The 11967-nt window shown below is 53.2% G+C and overlaps 2 protein-coding genes across 2 annotated transcripts; one reads left to right on the forward strand and one right to left on the reverse strand.

Moving 5' to 3' along the window:
• Nucleotides 1–263: 263 nt before the first annotated feature.
• On the reverse strand, nucleotides 264–3469 carry Mettl1 (methyltransferase 1, tRNA methylguanosine). Its single transcript, XM_051176147.1, has 6 exons — nucleotides 3381–3469; nucleotides 2433–2596; nucleotides 1090–1274; nucleotides 879–992; nucleotides 626–727; nucleotides 264–516 (listed from the first exon to the last, which is right to left on the reverse strand). The coding sequence occupies exons 1-6, from the start codon at nucleotides 3467–3469 to the stop codon at nucleotides 361–363; spliced, it is 810 nt and encodes a 269-aa protein (XP_051032104.1). The 3' UTR covers nucleotides 264–360.
• Nucleotides 3470–4081: 612 nt separating this feature from the next.
• On the forward strand, nucleotides 4082–11288 carry Eef1akmt3 (EEF1A lysine methyltransferase 3). The gene is made up of 3 exons (XM_051176148.1): nucleotides 4082–4267; nucleotides 4388–4499; nucleotides 10433–11288. The coding sequence occupies exons 1-3, from the start codon at nucleotides 4091–4093 to the stop codon at nucleotides 10840–10842; spliced, it is 699 nt and encodes a 232-aa protein (XP_051032105.1). The 5' UTR covers nucleotides 4082–4090; the 3' UTR covers nucleotides 10843–11288.
• The last annotated feature ends 679 nt before the right edge of the window (nucleotides 11289–11967 follow it).

Raw genomic sequence — 11967 nt, forward strand, 5'->3', positions numbered from 1 at the left:
AACAACGGGGGGGGGGGGGACGAGACCTGAGCCAAGTGCACAGCTCAGGCTATGGGCATTCTTCACACTCCAGCTGAGGAGGAACCCAGCGGGGGCGGGAGGGAGGACAGAGTCCCCACGGGCCCCCAAATAGACCCTTCTCAGTCAGCTTCTTTTGCTTTCTTCTGGGGGGGGGGAGGTGAGGGGGACGACGAGAAAGCAGCGAGTCAGCGATGGGTAAGAACACAGGCTGCACCCTGCTTCTTGGAGAGAACATGGCCTCAGTCCCACCAGGTCTTGGGGCGGGGGGGTCCGGAATGGGGAGCTGATTTTTTTCTCCAGTCACTAGAAGAGCGAGCCCAGCTAAAGCGGGGTAAGAAGTCAGTGGTCAGGCAGGGTGGGGTTGCGGGTCACTGACTGGAGGACGGGATCCTGGATTCTTCGGAAGATGGCTGGGAAATTCTTTCCTCCGTTGCGTAGAACTTTCTTTCCTTCCTCAGTTGAAGTGCCTAGATGTTCCACAATGGGATCTTCACTCTGCAGAGAGAGGATTCAGCATGGCCCTGCCCACCTGGCCCTGAACTAAGTGCTACAGGGCCTCTCTGAATGGGCCTGACTACTTGCGCTCTCCCCCAGGCATCCTTACCAGCTCCTCCAGGGGCACACGCTCAAACAGTGGGTGCTCTTCAAAATGGGTACACATCCATTGGTGTAGCTCCAGCACGTCGGTGATGGTGTACACCAGCCCCTGCATTGCATAGCAACTGTCACTCTAGATAGGGCTGCAGGGACTGAGCAACGAGGGAAAAGCCCGGCAGTCTGGGTGCCCCTCCCGCCCCCCTACTCCTTGGTGAGGTCCCACGCGTAGGCCACCGACACCGTCTTCCCTCCCGGCTCACCCCAACTCTCAGCACGTAGGCGTATTCTGCCAGGAGTGTGGAACTGATGATTCGCCATTTATGCTTTGTTCGCTTAAAATGCGGGTCGGGGAAGAGGAAGAACAGCTTCCTCAGCTGTGGGACAGACGAGGACCAATGGGATGGCTGGTGAGTGCCCTGGCTTCCGAGTTCCCGTAGGAGCCTACCCACCCGGCGGCTCCCCGGGCTGCACCTGGCCCTTGTGGAAGAAGTTGGGAAGGTGCTTCATGGCGTTACTGCGGAGACAGGCGATGTTCTGGAATCCACCTCCGGGAGCCGCACGTAGGGCCCGAATCCTGTCTTGTACATAGTCCGACACCTTTACCCGAATCTCCAGCCCCAGAATCAGGGTGTCTGGGAAGAGCGGTGACAGTGTCACTGGGACAGAGACACAATGGGATCATCAGTGTCGTATTTTGAGGAAGTACACAGAGGTAAGTTTCTGCCTGTAGATCTCTAAGTCAGCACTGGGGCAGATACCCATACCTGCAGAGTTCTCTGCAGGGCAGAAAAGACTAAGCTGTCACACATCTCCCAGGAGCAGGGTATGGTGGCTCTTGCCTTTAATCCTAAGCACTGGAAATAGGGAACGGGGACAGAGGCAGGCAGGATCTATGAGTTCAAAGCCAGCCTGCTCTATATAGCAAGTTCAGACCAGACAGGGCTACACAGTGAGACCTGTCTGAAAAAATAAAAAAACAACAAAAAGATCTGTCGTACAGACTAGAAGAAAAGGGCAGAAACTATAGGTACAGTCTGCATTTGCTCTAGAGCAGTGGTTCTCAAACTTCCTGATGCTGTGACCCTTCAATACATTGCTCATGGTGCGGTGACCCCCACCGTAAAATTACCCCATTGGCACTTCACCACTGCAACTTTGCTGCCGTTATGAGTCGTAATGTAAGTATCTAATATGTGGCCCCAAAGGGTCTCGACCCACAGGCTGAGAACCGCTGCTTGCAGTTTTCACATCAAAGCCGCTTTTAACCCTTTTCACGCTCTGTGGCAGACTGTGAAGCTGCGGGCGCTGAGCTGAGGGTCACAGAAATGCTCGCAGTCATAGGACTAACAAGGGAGAAGCTTGGACATGAGGCAACACGTCCATCGACAAGAATGTGGAAACACAGGAGAGCGGTTCGCTATGCACGCCCTGGAAAACAAAGACAATACCGCAGGCACGATGTGTTTTGGTGAGGAAGGGGTCAAAGGGGGAAGCCGGTGGAATCCCCGAGAAAGACAGTTCAGGATCAGTGAGCACAGTGGCTCATCTCTGACGCTTGTGCTGACCGGATCGCTGACCCAGCACGGGGCAGGTGAAATGGCTCATGCAGGGACTGGACCCAGACAGAACAACCCGGGTTCTAAGATACATTCGAGGCAGCCCCCTCCCTTCTGCAGGGCAAAGGCCACAGACCCGGAGTAGAAGGCAGGAGGAGGCTCTCTGGCTGATGTCACCGCTGTCTGGCTGCGGGAGGAAAGGTCCACTAACCCTGACTCTGACCTCTCCTTGTCCCAGGGAAAGGGCCAGCTCATCACCTAACAAGCCGCCATAGCCACAGCCTATGTCTGCGAACTCCACTTGCGCCCGGGCTTGCTTTTCGTTCGTATCCTTTGGATCGTCATGGCTCTTATTCTGAGTAAGGGGAGCAAAGAACTCTGGGTAAAGCTCTGACCAGTCCATGTCCTCTGGCTTCACAGGGCTGTTGGAGAGAAGACATGAGACCGTTGGACTCGCCAATGCAGGTGTACTAGTTTGGGGGGGGTGGTAGATTTCTCAAAAATAAACAAACAAATAAATAAATAAAGAGTCTCGGTCCGAATGGTGTCCAGAAGGCACGAAGGGAAGTCCCTGGCTCCCAGGGTGAGTCAGGGTCCCTTCAGGAGGCTATGGCAGCTGACTTGCCAACCTCTTGGGGGGGGGGGGGGGGGGGGGGGGGGAGCTTTCTCCCAACACTGACTGCCTGAGGAGGGGGGGGGTACTGGGACACTATCTTGTTGACGTGTTTTCTGTGGGGAGGATGAAGCAAGGAGTGTGTATATGTTTATCTTTTTAATGAATTGAAAAGCCCAATGGGAGCCCGGCGTCGGTGGCGCACGCCTTTAATCCCAGCAATCGTGGGGGACAGAGGCAGGCGGATCTCTGTGGGTTCGAGGCCAGCCTGGTCTACAGAGCGGGTTCCAGGACAGCCAGGGCTGCACAGAGAGACACCCAGTCTCGAGAAACCAAAACCATTTTCTTTTTTCTTTCTTTTTTTTGAATCGGAAGGTGGGAGGGACCACCTGCTCCGCTTCTTCTTTCCAGTTTCAGCAACAATCGCTGTGTCTTCTCAGACTTGGTCTACAACACCACGACCCCGCCCAGCCGGTCAACTCCGCCTTGCGCTAAGTCTAAGCCTCCCTCGACTGCCGGCCCTCCGGCCCTTCCTCCCAGGCCCACCCCGGGTGCCAGCGCTGCGCCCGCCCGCCCGCTCCCGGCCCGCTCACTAGCGCAGCGTGTGGTCCGCCATGGGGTTGGAGTGCGCTCGCTGCCGGTAATAGCGCTTCTGCGGCTGGGGGGCCTCGGCTCCCGCCATGATGCCGCCGCCGCACCCGCGTGGAGGGCCGAGGCGTCGGGCGCACGTTGATGACGCGGCCCGTGGCCCCGCCAGCAGGCCCCGCCTCTTAAAGAAACAAGGGCCAATTCTGCGGAACCGCGACGGGTGGGCCCCGCGGGGAGGAGCGGGCGCGCGGCTGGTCTCTGGGCTTGCTGGAAGGCCAGCCCCGGGCACCCCGCCTTCTCTGCAGCCTCGCATCCGCCTCGTCCCGGCTCCCAGAGGCCTGCAGGCACCTGTGCGCCCCACAGGTGAGCGGGGTGCGGGGGACCCGCCTCTGACGTCCATGCAAGCATCTGTTTCTTCTCCCTCGTGGCGGTCGCAAACCAAGTCATCCCGGTCTGACCTGTGTGGCGCTGCGTGGGCCCTGCCCTGTGTGTGCCGGGGACCCGAGCTCGGGGACGGGGACGGGGGCGGGGGGTCGTCCCCACCCAGGCCCAGGAAGTCTCCAGCAGAGGGAAGGAGGGCGATCTGGGGAGGCGGGGCCCGGTGCCTGGGAGCAGCCCATACGGCTACGGTCCCCAGCCTCGACCCAGCCGCGGAGTGGGGTCGGAGCGGGCGCCGGCCCAGGTGCTCGGGTGCTCGCTCCTGCAGTTCTGCAGGATGGCCGGCTGGCGCCCGGATCCTGAGCCCGAGCCCGAATCCGTGTTCCCACGGGAGGTGCGGCTCTTCTCCGACTCCTACTCGGAGAGCAGCCGGTTCTGCTTCTGTGGGCACGAGCTGAGCATCACGCAAAACTTTGGGTCGCGCCTTGGGGTGGCGGCACGCGTGTGGGATGCGGTGAGGATGCCTGCCCTAAGCCGGGATCCCTGAGAGGTGCAGTCCCCGGACCCCGCTCTCCCATATGGAGCCATCACCGTGACAGCGTCTCTCTTTCTCTTTCTTCCTGCCCCCTCGTAGGCTCTGAGCCTGTGTCACTATTTCGAGAGTCAGAATGTGGATTTTCGAGGCAAGAAGGTGATCGAACTGGGCGCTGGGACGGGCATCGTGGGAATCTTGGCGGCGCTGCAGGGTGTGTGAGCTGGGGTTGCCGGAGGAGGAGGGTGGGGGCGGGAGTGTGCAGAAGTTACTACGTGGATTCCTTGGGGGTGGGCAGGGCTTCTGAACTCTGCTCTGTTCTTTCGTTTTAGCAAACCCCTACTTTTCTGTGAGGCAGACAGCGCAGATTGGAGTTCAGAACACCCAGGACAGTTGGTTCGAGGGTGGGTTAAACGAATCAGATAGGGATTCCATGAAAAGTGCTGGACACGCTCTGCCGTTGAAATGCGAGTGTGTGTGTGTGTGTGTGTGTGTGTGTGTGTGTGTGTGTGTGTGTGTTCTGAAGGAGAGAAGAGACTTAGGGCATTAAACCTCACCACACTTTGCAGCTTCATTATGTTAGAGTCTCATGGCTCTCTCTCCTCTCCCCCCTCTTTTTCCTCTCTCTCCCTCTCTCCCTCTCCTCTCTCTCCCCCTCCCGCCTCTCTTTTTGTGGGGGAGTGGGGTGGAGTGTGGTTTGGTCCAGACAGGCTCTCTTGTTGCCCAGGCTGGCCAGAAGCACATTATGTAGAGGTGATTAGCCTTAAATTCCTGGTTCTCTTGCCTTAATTTCCCAAGTGCTGAGCTTATAGGTGTGAGCCACCATACCGAATATAGCCTTGCTAGGAGACACACGGTTATGAATTTTGGAAGGCTAGGGTCTGGTGAATATATATATATATATATATATATATATATATGTGTGTGTGTGTGTATATATATTCATTTTAGTTGTAAGGGGTGTGTGGTGATTGTATACATTCATTGTAGATGTAGGGGGTAATTAACCAGCTGAGACTTGGACAAGGAAAAAGTCAGAAAAATTGTGTGTGGTGCAGACAGGGTTGTCCTTGTTGGTAGAGACAGAGCTGGGTCGCATAAAGGGAAGTCTGTGCAGGCACAGACGTTCTTCTATTCTAAGCCCTCTGTGTGCCAGGAGTCTTGCTGAGCGGCCAAGGATTTGACATGGACTAAGAAGGACCTGCTCACTTGTAGTCTAATGAGGGACAGTGAACGTGTGAAGGCTCTAGGCATCCTGGATGACAGTCAGGTGTGTGCGGCATGGGTGTGCTCTGGCCAGAGCTACCTTGACTGCTGAGGGGTCCACCCAGGCGATCTCTAACACAGGAGGGGTTGAGGAGGGTCAGAAGGTTATACTGAAAGAAAAGAAGCCAAGTGTAGGGTTTCATGCCTATGATCCCAGCACTCAGGAAGCGGAGGTAGGAAGACTGCTGTGAAGTCAAGGGCCAGCCTGGGCTACAGCTTAAGCCCCTGTCTCCGGTAGGAAGGGAGGGAGAAAAGGAGAGAGAGGGGGGGAGGGAGGAAGGAAGGGAGGGATGGAGAGAGAGAGGCAGAGAGAGAGAGAGAGAGAGAGGAGGGAGGGAGGGAGAGAAGGGAGGGAGGGATGGAGAGAGAGAGGCAGAGAGAGAGGAGGGAGGGAGGGAGAGAAGGGAGGGATGGAGAGAGACAGAGAGAGAGGGCTGTCTCTCTACTGTCAAGCCAGTGGATGCTTGTTTGTGCCCTGCTTAGTTGCCAAGTCCAGGTCTGAAATCTTGGTGTTGTCTCCTACTCTCTCACTTTGTAACCCAGAAATCAGCCGGCCCTGCGTTCTTAACCCTTGCACACCTGCCTGTTGCCTGCATCGAGTTTCTCCACTACCACTTCTTGCTCTGATTTTCTTGAGCATCTTCCGTGCTTCCAGCCGGGGAAGGTTAGCACTCCCAGACTGACCCTGTGATCTTACTTCCCCCACCAAACCTGTTTCTCCCTGCAGGTCCAGCCATCATGAAGCCACCATCTGCCCAGGGCAGAATCTAGACATTACCTTTGTCATGCCCTGCTTTCTTCCTCATACCCTTCATGCCCTGTGGCTTTCAGTTCCTAAACATCTCATTGGGTTTTCTCCACTCCCCAGCCCGAGCTACCACCATCACTTGTTCACACCATAATAAGTAGTCAAACTGGTTGGGCTTCTTGCTCTGAGTTCTGGCCCCCACCTAGATCCTGGCTTGCTCATACCACCCCACAATCAGAATGGTTCTTTCAAAATGAGGCTATCATCATCACACCTCACCACACTTGTCTACTGATCCTTGCATCCTTCAGTGTAGAAGTGACCCCTTTAACCTGGCTACCGACGTCCTATCTCCCTTTCTTACCTCTCTCGATACCTCTCTCCCCAGCCTGTTCTCCTTGGCTTCTCTTTTACCCTTCTGTCCGTTCTGCAAACCTGCTTTGATGTCCCCTTCTTTAGGGACTTCATGGGGGCTGCACTTTCTGCTGGAAATGGTTTTACTGCCTGGTTAATGCAGTGTATTCCTCGTTGCTGGGCTCAAGCAGCCCTCCCCAGGGAAGGCACCTTCCTCTCCACCACCCCCAGCCCAGGCTGGCTCAGGTCCCCTTAGTACTCAATTGAGAGCAACTGCTCATTAGAGTCAATTTAGACTGGTTTTCCCTGAGCTTGGGTGGGTCCTTGTGCAACACAGCTAGCTTGTCAAACTTCCTTTGCCCATTTACTCTTTTTCCTACACATCTGTTTCTTAACCTTTCTTTTTTGGATTTTTTAACCTTCTTATTCTTCAAACTGTGGATGTCTCCTCTGCAATTATCACCCTTGTCTGATGACTCTCTCTCCATACGTGTGTGCGTGTGTGTGTGTATGTATGTATAAATTATACAGAGTGTGTATAGATGGCATGTGTGGTATCTGTGTACATAACTATGCTGAAACTCCTGTTGTAGGGGAGGGGTGTGGCTGGTTCTATGTCTCCTGAGCCATTTCTCTGCCTGGGAGAGAATACTGTTTCTAATGCCACTGCAGTTCCTCTCCTGTTTTTTCTCTGTCCACTCGTTAGGCCTTCGCCTCCCTCCGTGCCTCTAGCTGGAGTTGTGAGCTTCATGTTCCCCATGTTTTGGACTCAGGGGGTCGGTTTCTAGCCCCTTCCAGTTGACTTTAGCATTTGACAAGGGCACTTCACTCTACTTGCAAAATCCTTTGCTTTCTGGGCCAACACGCTTCCTGCTCCCACTTAGGTCGCTGGCAAGAGCTCAGGAGTAGACCCTTTGACCCCTTCTTTCTTCTGGCTAGCCTCCCTCCTGAGAAGTCACATTGTTTTGTGCCTTTGAGTGTCCTCTTCATGGGAAGAACCAGGACTCTCTTTTCTATACCCAGACTTGTTGATAGAACAGAACCCACTGCCTTTTCAGTATCTCAGGCATGTGATTGGTTGATGGACATTTCAGACCTGGCTCACAAATGACATCATGCTCCCATTTCCCAGCCTGCCTCTCCCGAAGCCCTCTTCATTTACATAATGGGCAATTTGGCCTGAGTTAGGCCAGATGTTCAAAACCCATCCTTAATTAAAATCTCTCTGTCTCTCTCTGTCCCTCTCTCCCTGTGTCTGAGAGATGCAAAGAGGGAGAGAGAAAGGGAGATTCGGTCTGTTGACATTTACAGTGCCCTCATAATATATTTAGGATTTGATTACGTCTCAGTCATTGTCACTACTGGATTCCTAACCATCATCCTTCCCCTTGGCCATTGCAGTTGCCTCCTGACGAACCCTCCTGTTTCTGTCCTTGTCCTGCTGCAGTTTTTATTTTGTGTGCAGTGTGTGTGTGTGTGTGTGTGTGTGTGTGTGTGTTCTGCCTGCATGTGTGTACCACATGTGATTCTGGTGCCTGAAGAGGTCACATGAAAGTGTTGGATTCCCTGGAACTGGAGTTACAATGGTTGTGAGCCACCATGTGGGTCACATGATGAGTCAAACCTGAGTCCTCTGCAGGAGCAACAAGTGTTCGTAACTGCTGAGCTGAGCCATCTCTCCAGTCTGCTTGTTTGTGGCTTTTTTTTTTTTTTTTTAAATCACAGCAATCAAAGTGCATCTCATCTCATAAGCGCTGAGTCACTGTATGAATTGCTTCTACTCAAAACTCTGTCCCATCTCCCCTCACCACAGGGCCTGTCCCCTCTGTCCACCTCCCCCCCCACTCACACACTCACACACACACACTCTCACACACATATACTCACACATACACACTCACACACATACACTCACACACACTCACACACATACACTCACACACACCCTCCTCTCTCTCTCTCTCTCTCTCTCTCTCTGTCTCTCTCTGTCTCTCTCTCTCCTCCTGCTGCTGTTTGCCCCTGCTGCTCTCTCCATCTTTACACCTCCCAGGCACAGTTCTGCCTCAGGCTCTCAGTACTTGCTGATGTGGTGTTTGGTAGACTTTAGTCGGGGAGAGCCACCAGGATCTGCTCCATCCCTGTCTGCCTTCGGCTTTCCGCAATAATGTTCAGGGAGGATTTCCCAAGCCATTCCATTAAAGGTGTGCTCAGTGCCTTCACCCTCAAGGAACTCATACCTTTTCCCTGTGTGGGCCTCACTGAAGCACATATTACTGTCTGATGTAGTGTGTGTGTGTGTGTGTGTGTGTGTGTGTTTGAGACAAGGTCTAATGTAACCCTGTTTGACCTTAAACTCCTAATCTTCTAGCCTTTACTTCCCAAGTGCTGGGATTATAGGTGTGAGCCACCAGGTCCTGTTAATTTTTGGTTTGTTGACGGTGTGTGATGTGTCTTACCCCAGACGGTTTAGGACTTAAGTCTTCCTGCCTCTGCTTCCCAAGTGCTATGGCTGCAGATGGGTACCACAATGCTTGGATACTTTGTTTCTTTTGGTCCTGTCATCTTTTCTTGCCACTGTTTTTGTTGTTTTCCAGACAGGGTTTCTCTGTGTAGCCCTTGATGTCCTGGAACTCGCTCTGTAGACCAGGCTGGCCTCAAACTCACAGATACCCACCTGCCTCTGCCTCCCAAGGGCTGGGATCAAAGGTGTGCGCCACCACTGACCATTGAGGGGTGCATTCTTACCTTTCTTGTTCATACCTGTCTTGTTCACTGATGTATCCCAGACACCTAGCATGCAGATCCATGATGAGGATGGATGAGTGAGATCCTATTACTTCTATACTATTAATCATGCTTTGCTTCCAGTTAAGTCGTTACTTTTGTGATACTGTGTTTCTATGTCTAGAATGAAACCTTAGGGAGGCTGTAGTTTTGTTTTGCCTCCCGTTGTTGTATCCCTAGCATTTGGCAAGTACTCAGTGCATGTGTTTGTTGTGTGAGCCTGTCATACTGATCCGGTCTTTACCCCACATTCTACTCTTAAAGCCTATTTCTTGGACTGCGATATAGCTCTGTGTCTGAGTGCTTGCTTAGTGGGTGACTGAACTTCTTCAGGCCCGACTCTCTTCAGCGGGCCGTAGTCCTGTGGTGCTCAGTCTTCCTAAGGCGTTGACCCTTTGATACGGTTCCTCATGTTGTACTGACTCCCACAGCCATAAAACTATGTTTGTTGCTGCTTTCTAACTGTAATTTTGCTACTGTTATGACTCATAATGTAAATACCTGTGTTTTCCTGTGGTCGTTTGGGGGTGGCGACCCACAGGTTGAGGTCCACTCTTAGACCACAGCCTGCCTTAACTATGCCATGCCCTTTGCCTGCCAGGTGCTTGTACTCTATTCTCTGCCTGGGAAGCCTCACCTGACTAACCTGTACTTGTCCTTTGGGGCTCAGCCGAGGTCACGTCTTCTGAGTTTGGGTGGGTTAGGTGGGTGAGGGTGCATAGCTCAGCCCCAGCTTGGTCTTGCCCAGGCTTTTGCTGACATCTGGTCGTTGACCAGAGAGGTTGAAGATTAGCTCGGAGAGAATGTCGATGTTGTGGAATGTAGAGTAGCCAGAGTGGCATGGGTGAGATCGGGGTTAGGGCAACTAAAAGCCAAAGCATGGACTTCGGGCTGTCAAGACACGAGGCCTTGAGGTCTCTGGACCCTCCCGGCAGGCGTCATGAGCCCTTCCGTGGGCCCTCTGACTTGGATTTCTCCTCCTTACTCTCCCTCAGGGGGGGATGTTACCATCACTGATTTGCCACTGGCCCTAGAGCAGATCCAGGATAATGTCCACGCTAACGTGCCATCTGGAGGCCGGGTGAAGGTGTGTGCCTTGTCCTGGGGAATTGACCAGCATGGCTTTCCGGGAAACTATGACTTGGTGCTGGGGGCAGATATCGTGTACCTGGAAGCGACCTTCCCGCTGCTGTTGGGGACCCTCCAACACCTGTGTGGGCCCCGTGGCACCATCTACCTGGCTTCCAAGATGAGAGAGGAGCATGGGACAGAGGTCTTCTTTCAGGACTTCCTGCCCCAGCACTTCCAGCTGGAGCTGGCCCAGCGGGATGAGGACGTGAATGTCAATATCTATAGGGCCAGGCACAGGGAAGTGAGACCTGCTGGACATCATCCTTTCTGTTGACCTCAACCCCTGCCTCAGTGGAGGAGTGGCCTGTCTCCAGAGCCATGAACATCAGACGAAAGGAAAGGATGGATCGCCTGTCTTCTTCCTTCCCTCTTCCAGTTTGTTCCCTAGATATTCTTGGGAAGGCGCAGGAGGGGAGCCGCTTGTTAAAAATGGCAGAGCCCTAGAAGCATTGAGGTAATGCTTGTCTTCAGCAGAGGCGGATGAGGAAGTATTCAGGGTACTTAGGAGAAAGGGAGGAAACAGGGTATGAATACCAGCTGCACAGAGAGATCGTCACTGATCACTTCCAGTTCTTTAAACAGAATGGACTTTTTTGTTTGTTTGTCTTTTGAGACAGGGTTTCTCTGTGTAGCCCTGGCTGTCCTGCAACTCACTCTGTAGACCAGGCTGGCCTCAAACTCAGAGATCTGTCTGCCTCTGCTTCCTGAGTGCTGGGATGAAAGGTGTTAGCTATCACCACTCTGGTGGTGGACTTTTTAACTCCAGCACCCCAGAGGCAGGCAGATCTCTGGGAGTTCAAGGCCAGCCGGAACTATATATTGAGACCCTGTCTCAAAAAGCAAGCAAACAAACAAAAAATTTTAAGGGGGGAAAAGCATCATTCATGTCTTTGTACTCCCAAACACGTAGCTATCTATTGAGGGAGGGCTGGTACCAAGACACCTCAGAGCACCTGCATCTTGCCTGCTATAATAAGACTATAAGACATGTCCTCCTAGACCTGAGCCTGGGGACAAGCACCAGAGCTGTCCCTTTTGGCTGTGGCTTCTTCATCCTTTGCAAAGTTGAAGGCCTGATCACAGAAACTCATGCTGTACCCAACTCTGGATTGAGTTCTAGGTTCTTCTGATCTCTTCCAAGTTCAGTTTTCCCTTCCTAATTTGTTTTCCCCTCAAGTCTCATCTCTCCCCTCTGGAACTGTTTGGGTAGGCTCTTTTCACTTGAGATTTAGGCACGCAGTTGTCTCCTGTGTGTGTGTGTCCACCACCACTCACTTAACCTCCAAACTATTCTTCAAATTCTTGCAACCTTCCAAAACTTGCTGGATCTACCTTCTGCAGCGAGAAGGGATGCTTCAGCCTGGTACCCAGGCTGTGCTCGTGCTCACAAACTACTCTG

This window comes from Phodopus roborovskii, unplaced genomic scaffold (genome assembly GCF_943737965.1).
Source record: "Phodopus roborovskii unplaced genomic scaffold, PHOROB, whole genome shotgun sequence".
NCBI classification, from domain to species: domain Eukaryota; kingdom Metazoa; phylum Chordata; class Mammalia; order Rodentia; family Cricetidae; genus Phodopus; species Phodopus roborovskii.